The sequence below is a fragment of the Mirounga angustirostris genome, unplaced genomic scaffold, assembly GCF_029215605.1.
Source record: "Mirounga angustirostris isolate CCGP_5_RB_7025 unplaced genomic scaffold, mMirAng1.0.hap1 SCAF_3, whole genome shotgun sequence".
In the NCBI taxonomy this organism is placed as follows: Eukaryota; Metazoa; Chordata; class Mammalia; order Carnivora; family Phocidae; genus Mirounga; species Mirounga angustirostris.
Window position 1 is genome coordinate 51574538 of NW_026991711.1, and position 18389 is coordinate 51592926.

The 18389-nt window shown below is 36.4% G+C and overlaps 1 protein-coding gene across 7 annotated transcripts in view; it reads left to right on the plus strand.

The window, feature by feature from the left end:
- The window catches only part of NAA16 (N-alpha-acetyltransferase 16, NatA auxiliary subunit), a 74472-nt gene extending 58249 nt beyond the window's left edge, over positions 1–16223 (plus strand). For 6 of the 7 annotated variants that reach the window (XM_064586039.1, XM_045869521.3, XM_064586036.1 and 3 more), the window contains 8 exons: positions 337–465; positions 6002–6215; positions 7425–7618; positions 9053–9161; positions 9603–9701; positions 10209–10352; positions 13544–13641; positions 14845–16223. In XM_064586039.1, coding sequence (XP_064442109.1) covers positions 337–465; positions 6002–6215; positions 7425–7618; positions 9053–9161; positions 9603–9701; positions 10209–10352; positions 13544–13641; positions 14845–15042 — 1185 coding nt within the window. In that variant the 3' untranslated portion in view covers positions 15043–16223. Of the gene's footprint in view, positions 1–336; positions 466–1039; positions 1135–6001; positions 6216–7424; positions 7619–9052; positions 9162–9602; positions 9702–10208; positions 10353–13543; positions 13642–14844 lie in introns of those variants that run through there. The other variant, XR_010409988.1, reaches the window with a different exon arrangement.
- The last annotated feature ends 2166 nt before the right edge of the window (positions 16224–18389 follow it).

Sequence of the window (18389 nt, forward strand, 5' to 3'; positions counted from 1 at the left end):
CGTGAGCTGAGATCAAGAGTCAGACACTTCACCAACTGAGCCACCAGGCACCCCTGTCTTAAATAGTTTAAATAAAAGTTTTGGTGTTCAAAAACTTAGCTTCAGCCATCTGATGTCTTTTCTGGGTAGAGTGTTGAATACCCTGACAGAGCTGGGTAAATTAAGACGTTATGTAATTTCGAATCAGCAGGAGCCTTTGGAAGCACCCTGAGATATTTGTTTATTGCTATTTATCGTCATAGTAATACTTGTAGCCATAGTCGTAAAAGAGAAAATGAGGTTTTTAGGATCTCGTTTATTGTTTGCTTCCCATATTTATGAATGCTTCCTTTTCAGGAAGGAACATCTGCCATGGAAAATCTAAATGAAATGCAGTGTATGTGGTTTCAGACTGAATGCATTTTGGCTTACCAGCGTTTGGGGAGATACGGGGATGCCTTGAAAAAATGCCACGAAGTAGAAAGGGTAAGTTGTAGAATTTTGACTTTATTTTTCTCCTGTAAGGTGACGAAAAAAGCAGGTTGATTTCTACATGGGATCATCTACCTGTTCTAACTACTTTGGAAACTTCATTGTGAAAAAAAATCTGGATCTTTAGCCTTTCAGACATTCAGAAGTTGTGAACAAACAGATGACTGCTTTTTTGATCCTCAGATGGTTATGATTGTGACATGTCTACATAATTTGGTCTGCAGGAAGAAGGAAAAGATTGATTTATCAAGCCATTATTGCTGTTATTAACATATATTCAGAATTTGTATTTCATAATCGGGCCATTGTTTGATTTCATCACTAGCCCAGCAGGACACACAAGCTGATGGCCACCTCTTTCCCCTTTACGTCAGGATCTGCTCTGTAGTCAGCCTCTCTCCAGTTTGTCTTCCCAGGATATTTGTTCTCTTCGAACAGCAGTCTGTGGCTGCTTTGCAGGCTTATTGTATTACTTGCTGTTAGGATTATGTGTGATGTGCCTTAGTTGAGGGGACTTTTCTTTTCCTTTGTGTGAATTTTGTTTTCCTGTTCTTTGTCATCTCTGAAGCACTCTCCTTCCAAATGGACAACAGGAGGAAAAGAGCCACAAAAGCGCGCCTGAGGCAGTCCTCAGCAGCCCTCAGTTGGGGGCTCAGTCGGCACCACTGCTCCCATGCTGACGCAGTCAGGTGAGCCTGATGTCTGCACTCGGCAGTCACTTTGGCCTTTTTCCCGTGTGAAACTTCTGACGTGACCCAGGAGAAAGGCTCAGTCTTAGGGGGTGGCTTTTGCTGGGAACTGGAACGAGGATTCTGCCTGAGCCCTTTCAGAAATAACCTAGTCTGTTTGTTTGTTTGGGGGTTTCTTTGTTTTCTTTTTAAGCCTGGGTCTGATGGCTCTATCTCTGGGGAAAATCCTCATCTTCTCCTTGAAAGATAGAAAGCCCTCAGATGATACGTGAAATATTGAGGCAATATCCAAGCCTTCTCGTTTAAATCCGGCTCTTATTTCTGTGATAAAACCCTACATCACGAGCTTGTTTCAGCACTCCTAGATGACTAGCACTTCAAACACATTCTTCTTGTTATTGAGGAAAGATAACATTCGTATGAACCAGGACATTCTCGGTGAACAATAGATTATTTCCTGAATGAAGAAGATACTTATGGATCAGTAATTCCATTATGACCATAGCTAGAAATTTATCGCATTTTCTGTGAAAGTGAAATTTGCACATCCTTAGGATCATTATATCTCCAGCTTCAGCCCCACTCCTCCTAACATTAATGACTACATATTCCTTTGTAATATTTACTGAGGATTGTTAGAATATGATGAATAGCTGTTCCATTACTACGTTTCATTTAGATTATACTCTCCCTTAAATTTATAGTGATGTTGGCTGAGTAACATGAAATAAAATTCTGTAATGTCAGATCAACTATGTCTAGTTCAAGAAATATGATTTGACTGGTAGAAAGCATTTTTGAAGAAAAAAAGAAAATCATGACTATCGGAGATTAAAATACGGCAGAAATTGTCACCTTCTGTTCATGTTACATAATTATTGCTAGAAACTTTACTGTTTTTATTTCAGATTTGTTAGTGCTTGAGGAGAGAAAGAACTAGACACAGATTAAAAAAAAAAAATAAAAGGAGCTGGGGTACCTGGGTGGCTCAGTTCGTTAAGCGTCTGCTCTCGGCTCAGGTCGTGATCCCAGGGTCCTGTGATGGAGCCTTGTTTGGGCTCCCTGCTCCGGGCTCCCTGCTCTGGGCTCCCTGCTTGGTGAGAAGCCTGCTTCTCCCTCTCCCACTCCTCCTGCTTGTGTTCCCTCTCTTGCTGTCTCTCTCTGTCAAATAAGTAAATAAAATCTTAAAAAAAAAAGGGAGCCTATTCTTATGCCACTTGTAAGCTAGTCTTTTATAGTGAGTAATTCATAGTAAAAGTAAGGCTTAACTCTACTAGTGGTTTTATGTAGAAATGTGAATGCTTAGTACAAATAGGGTGATTAAATATTTATTGGCTGATTAATGCTAAAATTCATTTCTAATAAAATTAACATCGAAAAGAATTCTTAATGTAATTTGTAAGGATTTGAGAGTAATTACAGAATTCACAGATTTTTTATGATAAATATTGTGCATGAGTTGTTTTTGTGCCTGGATTTTAAGTATTTTAGTAAAGAAATGAGCACCTTTCAGAAATAAAACTTTGCAATTTACCTTCACCTTCAATGAATACAGATAGAAGTTCAAATAAGGGCTAGGCCTTTCTTCTGCCTTCAAAAATCCATTCAAGAATTCTCCAAGGGCGGTTTCAGCTATGACACATATTGCTGTGAGCTTTTAGTAATTGGATTTAGAATGTTAGAATTCTGGAATGGTCCAGTGTAGTCCTTGTTCTGCTTTCATCTTGCCCCCCCCCTCAGAGGATTGTAGGATTATATGTAAAGGTTATGAAGTCCAGCCCAGTCTGTTTAGAACTTGAGTTTTATTAAAAACAAAACAACCATCTTCAGAATATTGGATATAAACTTGTGTTCAGAATAATTTTAAACTATTTTATCTTTTAAGAATTTCTTTCTTTTCCTTTTTTTCCAGGTGATTAGTTTCTTATCATTTTAGTGTGCTGGTTTATATCTGAAACAGAGCAGCAATATATATTTCTAAAACTTTATGATAAGATCTAGGATTTCTGATAGATCAGAACCATAGGCAGTTCATAATGTGATCTTCTAGTGCATCTTAATCTTGATCCAATTGACATGTGCTTTATAATGACAGATTTTCTATAAAGGGCATGGAGTTGCGTACTACCCTAGTTGGTCTGGTTATTATTTTTGAGTCAGAGGTTTTTGTTGCCTTTCTGTGTAAGAGCTCTTGTTGGTCTCCTCCAGCAACTCTGAGAAGTAATGGAGTGGGAGATTCTGGGTGAGAAGAGAGGGACTAATAGGGAATTCTTAAAGGAGTCCACACTTTTAAACTGTGACTAGCATTTCTTAATTCTCCACTGACTTGTCTTACTTTGATTCAAGCCTAATTTTGACAAGTTAAGCAATTCCTGCTGGCATTGCCCTCCCCTCCCCCACCCCCAAAGAACTAGTAGTTTATGTTGAGGGGAAAATTGAGTTAAAAGCCTGAGCTATATGTTAAAATTTGGGTACCTAGTTTCTGCAGAAAGCTGATAGGTGACCATATTGTGTTACTGTTTGGCTAAAGTATGGAGAAACTAACTTCACCTGTTTGTTTTTATGTTTTATAAATCTGGAGACTTAAAAAAAAATCACCCCAAGGTTGTGTAAGGGAGATTTTGTGGTGATGGAATAGTTCTGTGTCTTGATTGTGGTGGTAGTTACATGAATCTACATATGTGATAAAATCACCTAGAACTATATACCCACATTGTACCAATGTCAGTTTTTTGGTTTTGTTCTCAAACTGTTGTTATATAATAACTTTTACGGGGAAACTGAGAGAAGAGTATACAGGGTATCTCTATGCTACCTTTGTAACTTTCCCTGAATCTATAATTATTCCAAAATAAAAAGTTTTTAAAAAAGAAAATCAAGCTAAGATTATTTAGTTGTTTCTAAGTAGGATTCTGCAATATAGCATTTCTTCCCAAAGCAAAATTATTTTGTTAGTATCCTCCTTTTTCTAATGTACTTCAGCCGTATCCTGTCCACCACTGTTAGCTTACTATAGAGTGACCAACATCCAGGTTTGCCTGGGGCAGAGCACGTTCTTAAGACACAGGGCTTTCCCTGGAAAACCGGGAAAGCCGCAGACAAACTGGGATAAGTTGGTTACCCTATGTATGGAAGACTAACTGGAGAGAGGCAGCCTGTGGGCTGTTGCTGATAAAGAGGCGGCTTAAATGTTTGTGGTTCCCTCCGGCTCCCTCTAAGACTGGACTTAGCATCTGTATCTGCTAAAGCTGCTAGAGTATCTCTTGAAACTTGTGTCTGCCTTTTTACACATAAATGTTTCTCAATTTTAAAAAAGTCCTGTAATCTCTTAGATGTTGTCATCGCATTATGTATTCCTTGATTTTTGGCATTGCCGTTTTTCCTCAGTTGTATTGAATTTTAAGATCTTATGGTGCTAGACATAACTTGATTTACGTTAACCACGAACAGCTCTATGAAATACGTAATCCTTTGATTAAAAAAAGGTTCATGTTAATTCTTATGAGTTGATTTCTTATTGATGAGAGGAATGCAGTTTTAAAAGATAACCTATTAAAGCATGATTCTTAAAGTTCTCAGCTAATGTTAAAGGTTCATTTTCCCCCCCTGCTCCACACTGTGTATTCTTATTCTTTTTATCTTAGAATTTTTCCCTTAAAGTCTCAGGTACTTAATGTAATTCTGTGTATAGAGTATTTCTAATTACCAACACAACTAAAATTATGAAATGATGTGGACAATTACTAATGTGTCTTCCGCACAGTGAGTTACTTTGGCCCCCAGGACAGAGGACAGATGAAGTAGGAGAAGAGCTTAATCTGGTCTTGTGTATCGAATCATTCATTTTTCTGTGTATTTTTGGAGAAGCTAAAATAGAGGAAAAGTAAGAAGATGGAGGTAGAGATGCATATAGGAAAGAAAATAAAAGTATACATTGTTTTGAAGTAGGGATGTTAATTGTCTTCTTGCCATGTAAGGAATTAGTTCTTTAACTTCTGGGGCTATCGACCCTTTGAGAATTGAATGAAAGCCTTGAACTCTGTCCTTAGGAAAATGTATTATGCTTGTTTATACATAGACTACAGATTAAGAACCATTGCTAAAATGGAACGTTGGTAGATTAATGGGAGTTTATTGAATGAGAAAAAATCATAATGCTCTGTGTCGTGAAATTTAAAATATCTTCTTATTTGATTTCTTAACAACTTTATGAAATTGGCCATATAGATTTCTTTCTCCTCACTTAGATTAAATATTTGAGGCTGTAGGAAATTAAGAGGTTACACATGCCTGATAAGTAGCTTCTCTCTTGAGTTGGCAAAAATTGTGCTTACTGAATGTTAGGCCCTATGCCAGGCAGTAGGGATAGAGATGACAGGGCTTACCCTCAGAGAACTTACAGTTGAGTAGAACAGTCTGATTTGTGAACACTTACTGTGAACCTATATGTATTTGACCTTCATTCAGAGCTCTGTTTAACCCTGCCATGCTGATTTTTGGGGAATACTGAGGAGAAATATTTCATTAGAGCGAAAAATGAATATGTACTGATTACAGAGTTTAAAAAAATCTGATCATCTAACTTACTACACAGAAATTGAGTATCATCACAAAACATGATTTATAGGAAATGGCTGAGGATTGTTGTAACAGAAGCTTACATTGAATACAAAGAACAGTTTGATGTCTTTTGTAGTGTTAAGGACTGCCCACTTCGAGAGGGCAACTAAGTGAAATTGTGACTGTTTACATTGTATTAGGGGCTTTTATGATTTTCTTTTTAGAAATAGACATTATTGACATATATGTAAGGGATAATTTTATGGTTTTTTTTTTTAAAGCATTTTTTTGAGATAACCGATGATCAATTTGACTTCCATACATACTGCATGAGAAAGATGACCCTTCGTGCCTATGTTGACCTTTTGAGATTAGAAGATATACTCAGAAGACATGCCTTCTATTTCAAGGCTGCTAGATCAGCGATTGAAATATACTTGAAATTGTATGATAACCCCTTAACCAATGAGAGCAAACAACAAGAAATAAATTCAGGTAACTGAAAAAGGAACTTACTTTAAAAGGATTGAAAAAAACACTACATTTCAGAATGTCATTAGCATAAACAACATATAGAAAAGCATATTGTCAAAACATCAGGTAGCTTGTATGCTAAAAAAAAAAAAAAAACGGGCGGGGGAGGGGGATGCTTAGAAAAAGTCAGCCGGATTGTGTTCTGTAGCTGACACTTCTAAATAGCCCTAATGGATGACTTGCAATCTTATTTACTTAAAGATTTTTTTTTTTTAAGTAATCTCTACACCCAGCATGGGGCTCAGACTCACAACCCCGAGATCAAGAGTCCCACATTCCACCGACTGAGCCAGCCAGGCTCCCCGCAATCATTTTTATTTTTATCTTCAGTAAAGCCAATTAGGGAAAAATAGAAATGTCTGGGTTCTTTTTCTTTCTTTCTTTGTTTTTTTAAAATAGTTGAGCCCCTTTGGGAAGAATACATATTTACAACTTCTAGTGCCTAGTTGATTGAAAAAAATAATGCCATTGAGAACATATGTACAGATTTTTATTCACTAAAATGTTAGTATCTATAAATATTTGAGAGAGAGTAGCATGGAGGCAAATTTCTGAACAGATCCCAAGTATGTGTAAATGCATTGTCTCACTTACCCTTGATATATTCCAAGAGGATTGTTGGTGTCATCACCCCACTGCATGCAGACTGGGACTTGAGACCCAGCAAGATGAAGTGATTTGCCCCAAGTCATGTTGTGTAGGAGGTGGAACTGGGCCAAAATTGATTGATTTTATTTTATTATTAATTTTTATTATTTTTTAGAATTAATTTTAGTTGATGCAGTGTCCGCTGGTTGCCTTCTGTGTGCCAGGGTATGTGCTAGGCAGTGGGACTACATGTTCTACAAACCTCTCTTTCTGGGGCGCCCGGGTGGCTCGGTTGTTAAGCGTCTGCCTTCAGCTCAGGTCATGGTCCCAGGGTCCTGGGATCGAGCCCCGCATCGGGCTCCCCCTGCTTGTGTTCTCTCTCTGTCTCTCTCTCGCTGTGTCTCTCTCTGTCAAATAAATAAAATCTTTAAAAAAAAAAGCAAACAAACCTTTGTATCCTTGCCCCTTCCCCCTTTCCCCTCTTTAAGCTGTATTGCTTTAATACAGTACTGTGTATTGCAGAAGAATGTGAGGAAGATGGAAACCTTGATTTAGAATTTGTATTCATTTGGATATTTATAGAAAATCTGTCAGCCAAAGAGTTGAAGAAAATGCTCAGTAAGCAAAGAAGAGCTCAGAAAAAGGCTAAACTGGAAGAAGAGAGAAAGCATGCAGAAAGGGAACGCCAACAAAAAAATCAAAAGAAAAAAAGAGATGAAGAAGAAGAAGAAGCCAGTGGTCTCAAAGAAGAACTTATACCTGAAAAATTAGAAAGGGTGAGATGAATTTGCTGTCTTTATTTGTAGGATATATGTTATTTGGTTCTGTTCTGGTCATGAACGTGTTTTAATTAAATCTAGAGATTGGAGGCCATTTTGTAATATTTCAAGGTCATTATGATAGTAGTTAATTGTTTTTGAGAAATAATATGTAAATTTTGGTTAATGCAAATTATACATAGAATTGTAGTTGTGGTGGGCAGCATAGTGGCCCTTTAAATCTGGCCTCATTCCAAATCCTGAAATTTGAGAATGTGTTACATTACATGGCAAAGGGGAATTAATGTGGCAGATGGCCTTTATTAAAATAAGGAAGTTCGCCTGGATTATGTGGGTGAACCCAGTATAATCACAGTGGGTCTTCAAAGTAGAGGGAGACAAGAGAGGGGGTTGGAGTGGCATGAGGAGGACTCAGCCCTCTGTTAAAGTGGTTCTGAAGAGGGAATGAGGGAGCCACAAACGGAGATTGTGGGCAGCCTTGAGAAGCTGAAAAGGGCACTGAAACACACTCTTCCTTAGAGCCTCCTGAGGGGACGTGGTCCTGCTGGCGCCTTGATTTTTAAGCCCCGCCAGACCCATGTTGGACTTTAGACCTACAGAACTCCCAAGATAATAACTCTGTGTTGCTTTTTATTGACACTCAAGTTTTGGTAATTTGTTACAGCAGCCAGACAATTATCTATTACATCTGGAAACATAGATCTTGATAGGTTTTAGCTACAAAGAGAAAGCACTTCATCTCTGGGATTTTCTCAAAGTGTCCATAGTTATTTAGGGATCAGATTTAGGGAAATATTTAACTTTCAGGTTTATTTACTGTGGAATCTAGTATAAGGATTTTATTTTTTATTTTTTTTTAAGATTTTATTTATTTATTTGACAGAGAGAGACACAGCAAGAGAGGGAACACAAGCAGGGGGAGGGGGAGAGGGAGAAGCAGGCTGCCCGCTGAGCAGGGAGCCCGATGCGGGACTTGATCCCAGGACCCTGAGATCATGACCTGAGCTGAAGGCAGACGCTTAGCGACTGAGCCACCCAGGTGCCCCTAGTATAAGGATTTTAAATTGGTCATTTTTTCCAGTTACCTGATGCAATTGTATTTGCCTCCTTACTTTAAATGTTTCAAGAATAAGGGCTCTCAGTATTTGGTGTCCCATCTCCTTAGTCTATGGAATAATTTCTTGGACTTTTTGGAGTTTTATGAGATTATATTAATTTTATGATCATAAAAACAATAGAGCTATTTCCATTTTGAAATTATTGACTATTTTGAATTTGTTTACAGATGATAGTTTTAAAATGTTTTCTTATTTGGTCATATAAAGAGAACTGTAAATTACTTTAGATATGTGTTAATATGAGATTTGGGGGGAAATTTAACTTGTGTAGCTGTTTTTAAATGTAATAATTTTCCTTTCTGTTTCAAAATAGATTGAAAATCCATTAGAAGAAGCTATCAAGTTCCTTATACCTCTTAAGAACCTTGTTGCTGATAACATTGACACTCATCTATTAGCATTTGAAATATATTTTAGAAAAGGTAATTGTTTGAATTCAGTTGTTAATCCTTATTATATTGGTGACCAGATTCAGTGTAATCTTTATCAGTTAGATTGGTTTTCTTTTCATTTGTTAGAGTTCCATTTCAGCCTTCCACAAAGGCTCCCAATCCCTTTTTCCTTTGCTACTCAAAACTTTACAGGGCGATCAGTTAGAATATTATGATTAAATCCATTCTGAGAATAGTTCGAACAGTCATACAAATTGTTTACCTGAAGCATTCAATTCTACATGATTTCAAGCTTTCCTTTAGAAAATAAAAGTTGTCTTTGATAACAAAGTCAGCTTTGAATTTTGCTTATGAATGTTACAGGAAAGGTAACATTTTGTTACTGGAATTTAAGTGAGGCTAAAATAAAGTGACTAAAATAACATACATAAATATTGATGCTGTTAACCTTTATATTTTTTTCTGAAATAGGGAAGTTTCTGTTAATGCTGCAGTCTGTCAAACGAGCTTTTGCTATCAACAGTAATCACCCATGGTTACATGAATGTTTAATTAAATTTTCGAAATCTGGTAAGTATAAAAAAGGTAATATTAATGTAAAAGCAAATATGACAGTTCAGCAGTCTTCCATTAAGCTGGACATTAAAGAGATTGGCAGAAAAAGGATAATATTTATAGTGCATCGGGCGCCTGGGTGGCTCAGTTGTTGGGCGTCTGCCTTCTGCTCGGGTCCTGGTCCCAGGGTCCTGGGATCGAGTCTCACATTGGGCTCCCTGCTCGGCGGGGAGCCTGCTTCTCCCTCACCCACTCCCCCTGCTTGTGTTCCTGCTCTCACTATCTTTCTCTGTCAAAAAAAAAAAATCTATTTATAGTACATCTATAAATTAAACATGCTAGCAAAGATATGTTAGAAATTAGTGCATTTTTAAGCTGGAATGTATTTATATTCGAAAGGAGCAATATTTTTACTATGTAAAATATATCAAGCTTAATAATAAATCTAAATGTATTTCAGTTGATTTTGTTTCAAAGGACAGATTAAAAAAATTTTTAATTTCAAATGTTTTGTTTTTATAGTGTCTAATCATAGTAACCTTCCAGACATTGTGAGCAAAGTTCTATCTCAAGAAATGCAGAAAATATTTGTCAACAAGGATTTGGAAAGTTTTAATGAAGATTTTCTCAAACACAACGCTACCTCTCTTCAGCATCTGCTTTCAGGTCAGCGTCTGACTCCCAGGGTTAAAACATTTATGGAAGAGGTTAGAATGTGATGAAAATAAAAGTTTGGAAAGATGTTCAGCCTTACAAATTATCATAGAAAAAGAAATGAGCACAATACCATTTTTGATCTTTCAGATTAAGAAAGGTTTTTTTTGTTTGGGAAAAGGAGATGAAAGTATGGTGAAGACATGGTGAATAAGCACTCTTGTTTTTTGCTGCTGAAAGTGTAAACTGGCCCAGCCATTTAGGAAAGCAGTCTGTCATTCTTAGTAAGAGTTCCACATCAGGGTGCCTGAGGGGCTCAGTTGGTTGAGTGTCTGACTCCTGTTGGTTTCGGCTCAGGTTATGATCTCTGGGTCCTGGATTGAGTCCGGTGCAGGCTCTGCACTGAGGGGAATCTCCTTGAAATTCTCTCCCCCATCCCCTCATACATGTGCGCACGCGTTCTCTCTCTCTCTCAAGTAAATAAAATAAATCTTTTTTTTTTTTTAAAGATTTTATTTATTTATTTGAGAGAGAGAGAGCACATGAGAGGGGGGAGGGTCAGAGGACGAAGCAGACTCCCCGCCAAGCAGGGAGCCCGATGCGGGACTCAATCCAGGGACTCCAGGATCATGACCTGAGCCGAAGGCAGTTGCTCAACCAACTGAGCCACCCAGGCGCCCTAAATGCAATAAATCTTAAAAAAGATTTTTTAACTGCTCATTTTTTCTTTAATCTATGTGTACATTAATGCTTTTATTATGTAAAAATATAGCTGGATTTTGTTGTAGCTATTTTTATTCCTATTTAATTTTCTCAGTCTTTTTTTTTTTTTTTTTTTAGATTTTATTTCTTTATTTGCTAGAGAGAGCATAGGCGAGAGAGAGTGAGCGAGAGAGTACAAGCAGGGGGAGCTATAGGCAGAGGGAGAAGCAGGCTCCCTGCTGAGCAAGGAGCCCGATGTGGGACTCGATCCCAGGACTCTGGGATCAGGACCTGAGCTGAAGGCAGCCACTTAACCAACTGAGCCACCCAGGCGTCCCAATTTTCTCAGTCTTAAAATAGCCAAAAAAAAAGAGAGCTTCACATTATCTGTGATTTTTGGCTATAGTTATACTTTTGTAAATAATTTTGAAGAATTAATCCAAAGCAGAGATAGAGCTTTAAGTGTAAAGATGTTAACTGAAATGCTGTGTGTGAGTGTGGGAAATAGAATGGAAACAAATTTAATGTATGTCTAAGAAGAGAGGAAATAGTAGTAGGTTTGTAATGAAATGGAAAACCAGGCAGTCCTGTAAAATGATGTTTATTCAGAAAATTTGTAATAACAGGGGTAAATAATTTTATAATACATACACAGAACTAACATACAACATAATCTCAACTATGTAAAAAAAAATAAATTTGGGATAAAGGCTGAAAAGAAATACATATGGAAGCTTAAGAGGTTGCCTTCGTGGTTTGTGGTTATGAGTAATTTATTTTTTCTTGTATTTTTTCTACTTTATGTATTTTGTATTTCAAGGATTTATTTATATCCTCCCTGTTACAGGAAGGATTTTAGGCAGTTTATACAAATTCATAAAATGACAAAATGGCATGGATGGACAAGATGATAAACTGGACAAAAGATTGTGGAAAAGGAATTGGGGACAAAATGAAGTATATAATATAATTAACTATGCTCCTACAATAAGCCATATACTTAAATATTTCAACCTAAGTTTTCTTGTTCTACAGGGAAACTTCTTGATTCTGATGTCTGTGGAAAAAAACCCTATGAAAAATTACGATTTCTTGGTAGTAAGGGCAGATAAGAATGTCTCTTCAAGAATACAGGATAATGAAGGAAAGCATTTCTTTATTGTTATTATGGGAAATGCCTTCCCAAATATGTGAAATTCTCAGGATAAGTAATTTTGCCACGTAAAAATAAAAACCGTAAAGAAAGTCAGAAGGCTGGGGCACCTGGCTGGCTCAGTTAGTAGAGCATGTGACTCTTGATCTCAGGGTTGTGAGCTCGAGCCCCCTGTTGGGGGAAGAGATTACTTACTAAGTAAAAATTAAAAAAAAAAGTCAAAAGGCCAATGGGAAAAAAAAATTTACAGATATGCAATTAATAAAAAGCTAATAATATATGTAGAGCTCTTGTAAATTAACAATAAACAATATAAATTGATAAAAGCCCAATAGAAAAATGAGCATAGAGTACGGACCAGGAGATATAGGAGATACAGACATGGAGAAAGAGGTTATTTGAATGAATACTTGTTGTCTCCATTGTGAAAGGGAAGACTTCACAGGTGAATTCTACCAAACATTTAAAGAGGAGTTAATACCTATTCTTCTCAAACTATTCCCAAAAATAGAAGAGGAAGAAAAACTTCCAAATTCATTCTATGAGGTCAGCATTACCCCGATACCAAAATCAGATAAAGACAGTACAAAAAGAGAACTACAGGCCAATATCCCTGATGAACATAGATGCAAAAATCCTCAACAAAATATTAGCAAACCATATCCAATAATACATTAAAAAATTGTTCACCATGATGAAGTGGGATTTCTTCCTGGGTTGCAAGGGTTTTAGTATTTGCAAAACATTGCATCAATGAGAGAGAAAGGGTAAACACCATATGATCATTTTAGTGGATGCAGAAAAATACTACATAGGAATAGGGATAAAAAAAAAAAAACCTTTAAAAATTACTTATTTTTTTTGTTAACATGCAAGCATTTTCCTTTTGTCCCTCCGCCACAATTCTCTGTGACAGTAATTTTTCCTTAGTTGTTTTATTTGAGGATATCATCTTTAAAAAATGATTTTAGCTGAAATATTGATTGATGCTACAGGGTAACCCATATTTATATTTTGAGTTATAGCATTTTAGGGGGAGGGGTAGTTGTTAAATCTGGTCTCCTGGTAAGCGTTTGACAACCATCTCTTTTTAACAGAAGAAACCCTGATGTGCAGCATTTTGCCATAATATAAACACTCCCATTGTGGTCCCAGTCTGTCAATAGGATGTCATTGAATTGGGAGTTGGGCGGGAACTTTGCATCTGGCTCCCAAGTCCTGGTAGGAGCCAGCTCCAGCCCACTGCTGCTTAAACACTCGGAACCTTATTTTAAGTCACTGTTCGATGTCAATCAAATAATTTTAAGATCTAGGAGTTCACTCATTTTGTAGTGTCTTGTTATTTCAGGGGCTAAAATGATGTATTTTCTGGACAAGTCAAGGCAAGAGAAAGCAATTGCTATTGCCACTAGATTGGATGAAACGATAAAAGATAAAAATGTAAAGGTAAGATTTTTCAGATTGGTTTCTACAAATTTATGGATGCTGAGTGCTCTGACAAAACATGTGTCTTTACAACAAAATGCTTGAGTGGACCTTCAGAGTTAGGTCTGGATTTGGATCTCAGCTCTAGCAGTTACAATATTTGTCACACGCGTTAGGCAAATTTCCATTTCTTGGCTTGCTCTTCCTCATTTATAAGATAAGGATGAAAATACAGGCATACCTAGGAGATATTGTGGGTTCAACTCCAGACCACTGCTGATAAAGTGAATAGCACAACAAAGTGAGTCCAGTGAAGTTTTTGGTTTCCCAGTGCATATAAAAGTTATGTTTATACTATACTGTAGTCCGTTAAGCGTGCAATAGTGTTATGTCTGAAAAAACAATCTATATGCCTTAATTAAAAAAAAGTTTATTGCTCAAAAATGCTAACCATCATCTAAGGTTTCAGCGAGTTGTAATCACTGATGACAGATCATCATAACAAATATAATAATAGTGAATAAGTTTGAGATATTTGCAAGAATTTTCAAAATATGACACAGGGACACAAAGTGAGCAAATACTGTTGGGAAAATGGTGCCAACAGACTTGCTCAACACAGGGTCGCCATACGCCTTCAATTTGTAAGACACACAGTATCTGCAAAGCACCACGGAGCGAGGCATAGTAAGCCCTCAGTAAATGGGAACTAGTGTGGTTAATAAAGGACTTTTTTTTTTTTTAAAGAGACATTTTCATTTTAGTGATCAGTTTTGGAGAGTCACTTTTTCAAGTATTAGAATTTTACCATTTTTTTAAGGCTTTGCAGAATTGATTTCTAAAATGTTCCAGTTCTAAACTGAGAACCCTCAGTTGGAGGGGAGGTGGGTGGGGGGATGGGGGATGGGGTTACTGGGTGATGGGCCTTGGGGAGGGCACATAATAGGATGAGCACTGGGTGGATTGTGTGCAGCTGATGAATCCCTGAGCTCTACCTATGAAACTAATGTTAATTAATGGAATTTAAATTTTAAAAAATAAGAAATGATAAAATGTTCCTGTTTTGAGGTGATTACTTACTGTGAGTAGCAAGAAGTTATTTTACACTGAGGCCTTGCCAGTGTTCTTTTGTTTAATTAACACATTGCATCTTTTGATTATTAAAGTGATTAGTAACCAACCTTTTTTCTTAAAAATTATTTTTATTCTCGTCTTTTTTGATAGACTTTATTAAAGGTTTCCGAGGCACTGCTTGATGGCAGCTTTGGGAACTGTAATTCCCAGTATGAAGAATACAGGGTGGCCTGTCATAACCTGCTTCCTTTCACTTCCGCTTTCCTGCCCGGTGTGAACGAAATGGACGGCCACAGTGTGGCACTCAGCCATACAGCTAACTGTGATGCCTTGGCAAACGAAATTTGAAATCCCATAGAAAGTTGACTCCTGTAAGACTCAGAGCTGAATTCAGATCAGGGTTTCCTTTTCAGGGTGTATTTTAATATAGGTATGAAATGGAATAATGGGATAGAATTTGTAAATGGAGTATTTGGTAAACTTACTTTATCCTTTATCTGACTCTGCCAATTTACATAAACATCTGTTGAAAATTACCTGTTTATACTTGTACAGTTTTCTTAAATTTTCCGATTATCAGCATTGTGATGGATGCTGTCACTTCTGTATCATAAATATAATTTCTTATTAAGCTAAGTTGTATACAGCCCCACTGTATTATTTTCTTGAAACCCTGGTTTCAGAATCTGTGTTTTGATGTTACGGGTTTGTTGTATTATTATTTGCTTGCTTTTTAATTAAAGCACATCAGTTTTAAAGTGTCAACTGTATGTTAAGATGAAACTTTTTTTTGGCAGACATAGAGGTTTATTTTAAAATTTATTTCAGTTTGCCCTTTTTCCACCTTAATTTTTTCATGATTTACCATTTCCTTCTTAATATCCATGAAAATGATACTTTCTATTGAATAAGAGTACTCCAGTTTTATGTAGATGATTCAGAATGTGGGGATTGGTTTGCCTCCTAATCATGGAAATTCACTGGTGAATTTGTTGCATATCCCTAGATCATTCTTTTAAAGACCCATGGGCAAGAATTATGCTATCTTGATTAAATTGCTTCATGTGTTAACAAATAGTTTATATCTAAGTGCTTCAGGGGAGCAGAATAGGGAAGAATACAAATTATAAGGAAACATTCTTACTCTTATAGCCATGCATTGACTATTAAATACGTTTTTGTATCAGCAAAATGAGAATTTAAACTATTTTTAGTTTAACTATTAAAGCATTGTTGAGCAATATTTTAGGGGGGGAGTATAGGTTTTCGTTTTATCTTGTACAGAAAACAATAATGGAATCATTCATTATATTTCTTTCAGAACTGTGTAAATATGTCTAATATTAATACGTCCCTTTAAGGCAAATATGAATTCAAAAAGGGAGATTTTATTTAGAGAAGCCATTCTAATTAAAATGGTTTTCCTTTGCCCTAAGCTATTTAGATTCATAATTGTTAAGAGAAAAAAAACTCACTGTAAAATAATGCCAACCTATATAATACTGTAATAAATTATTTTGTACACAGTTGCTTATTTGTGTTTGTGTTATTATTTCACATAAAATATTTTTGCAAAATGTTTTTTCTTTGAAAGACTAAAAACTTAATCATCTTCATTTTTACAAGTTTATAAAAAAGGAAGTTGGTTATTAAAAAATAAACACCTACCAGTACATTCTGGTGCCACAACAGCTTGGCTTCTTTTGAGCGTTTCAATAATTTTCGAGCTTGGCAGTCTTTGTCACTAAGTGATCCTGGCAAACATGTAATTCATTATGTTACTTTCAGCAAGATGCCACTTGCGTAAGTGATTCCCATTAATCGTAATGTGGAAATCATGCTGGCAGCGGCAGTCTTTTATTTATTTCTATTTTTTTCAGTGGCAGTCTTGTTACAGGGTGGATACACTTGAAATGGGAGGAATTGGGTTCACGATCTGGAAGGCAGGATAAAGGGTGAAATCCAGTAGTGTCTGAGTCAGTGTATGGAGGTTGTATCTGTTCTCCTCCCTACTCCCATCCCACTTTGAGTATAAACATCCTATAAATCTGGGATAAGGGCAGGGATCTTTTTAGTTAAGGGAGGCAGGGGTGTGTCATGTTCCCCCACCTCCTACCTCCACCCTGCCTCCAGCCTTGGCAGAGGCCCTTTACATTTCAGAAAGCTAAAGGAGAGGCCTCTGAGAACCAAGTACTTGGAGAAGTCTCTAGTCTCAAGAGAAAAGTGTGAAGTCCTTTGTCCTGGGTGATCCTGCCAAGATTATCATAACAGCTAGGAAAAGACACAAAGATTCAAAAACATTTTTTTTTTTGCTCTTTTTCTAGTTTTCTCAGAAGCTTAGATTATCGCTTTAGATCTTTCTTCTCTAATACATGCATTTAGTGCTATAAATTTCAGTCTAAGCACTGCTTTGCTCCATCCCACAAACTTCAATAAGTTGTATTTTCATTTATCTCAAAATACTTTTAAATTTCTCTTGAGACTTCCTTTTTGATGCATGTGTTATTTAGAAGTGTTTTGTTAATCTCCAAATATTTGGAGATTGCTCAACTATCTTTCTGTTATTGATTTCTAATTTAATTCCATTGTAGTCTGAGAGCATGTTTTGTGTGAATTCCATTCTTTTATATTTATTAAAGTGTGTTTTATGACCCAGAATGTTCTCTGTCTCGGTGAATATTCCATGTCAGCTTGAGAAGAACATGTATTCTGCTGTTGCTGGATGAAGTTATCTATAAATGTCACATCCAGTGGACTGATGATGCTGTTGGATTCAACTGTATCTTGATTTTCTGGCTGCTGTATCTGGCCATTACTGATGGAGGGGTGTTGAAGTCTCCCACTGTTACTGTGGATTTGTCTATTTCTCCTTGTAGTTCTAGCAGTTCTTGCTTTATGTATATTGATGCTCTGTTGTTAGGCACACACACAATTAAAGATTGTTATGTCTTCTTGGAGAATCACCACTTTAACATTATGTGATGTTTCCTTTATCCCTGATAATTTTTCTTGTTGTGAAGTCTGTTTTGTCTGAAATTAATGTAGTTACTCCAGCTTTTTTGAAAAATTGATGTTAGCGTGGTAGGTCTTTCTCCATCCCTTAACTTTTAATCTGTGTCTTTACATAAAGTAGATTACTTATACACAGCATATAATAAGGTCTTGTTTTTTAAAATCCATTCTGATTGTTTTTAATTGGTATGTTTAGACCATTCACATTTCAAGTGATTATTGATATAGTTGCATTAATATCTACCATATCTGTAACTTTCCATTGCCCTTGTTCTTTGTTTTAAGAATTTTCCAAAATTAATTACAGACAACAAGCCAACAGATCCAGGAAGCTCAGAGAATACCAATTCAGGTAAATACCAAAAAACTATACCTAACCAAATTATATTCAAACTGCAGAAAATAAAAGACAAAGAGAAAATCTTATAAAAAGTCAGAGAAAAACAAACCCCACTTTATCTTTAAAACAGCATGGATAAAAATTACATCAGACATCCCTTTAGAAACCATGCAAGCAGAAGAGAATAGAGTGAAATATTAAAAGTGTTGAAAGAAAAAACCCACCAGGCAAGAATTGTGTATGCAATAAAATTATCCTTCAAAAGTGGCCGAGAAATAAAGACTTTCTCAGACGAACAAAAGTTGAGGGAATTTGTCACCAGTAGACCTGTCTCATATGCAAT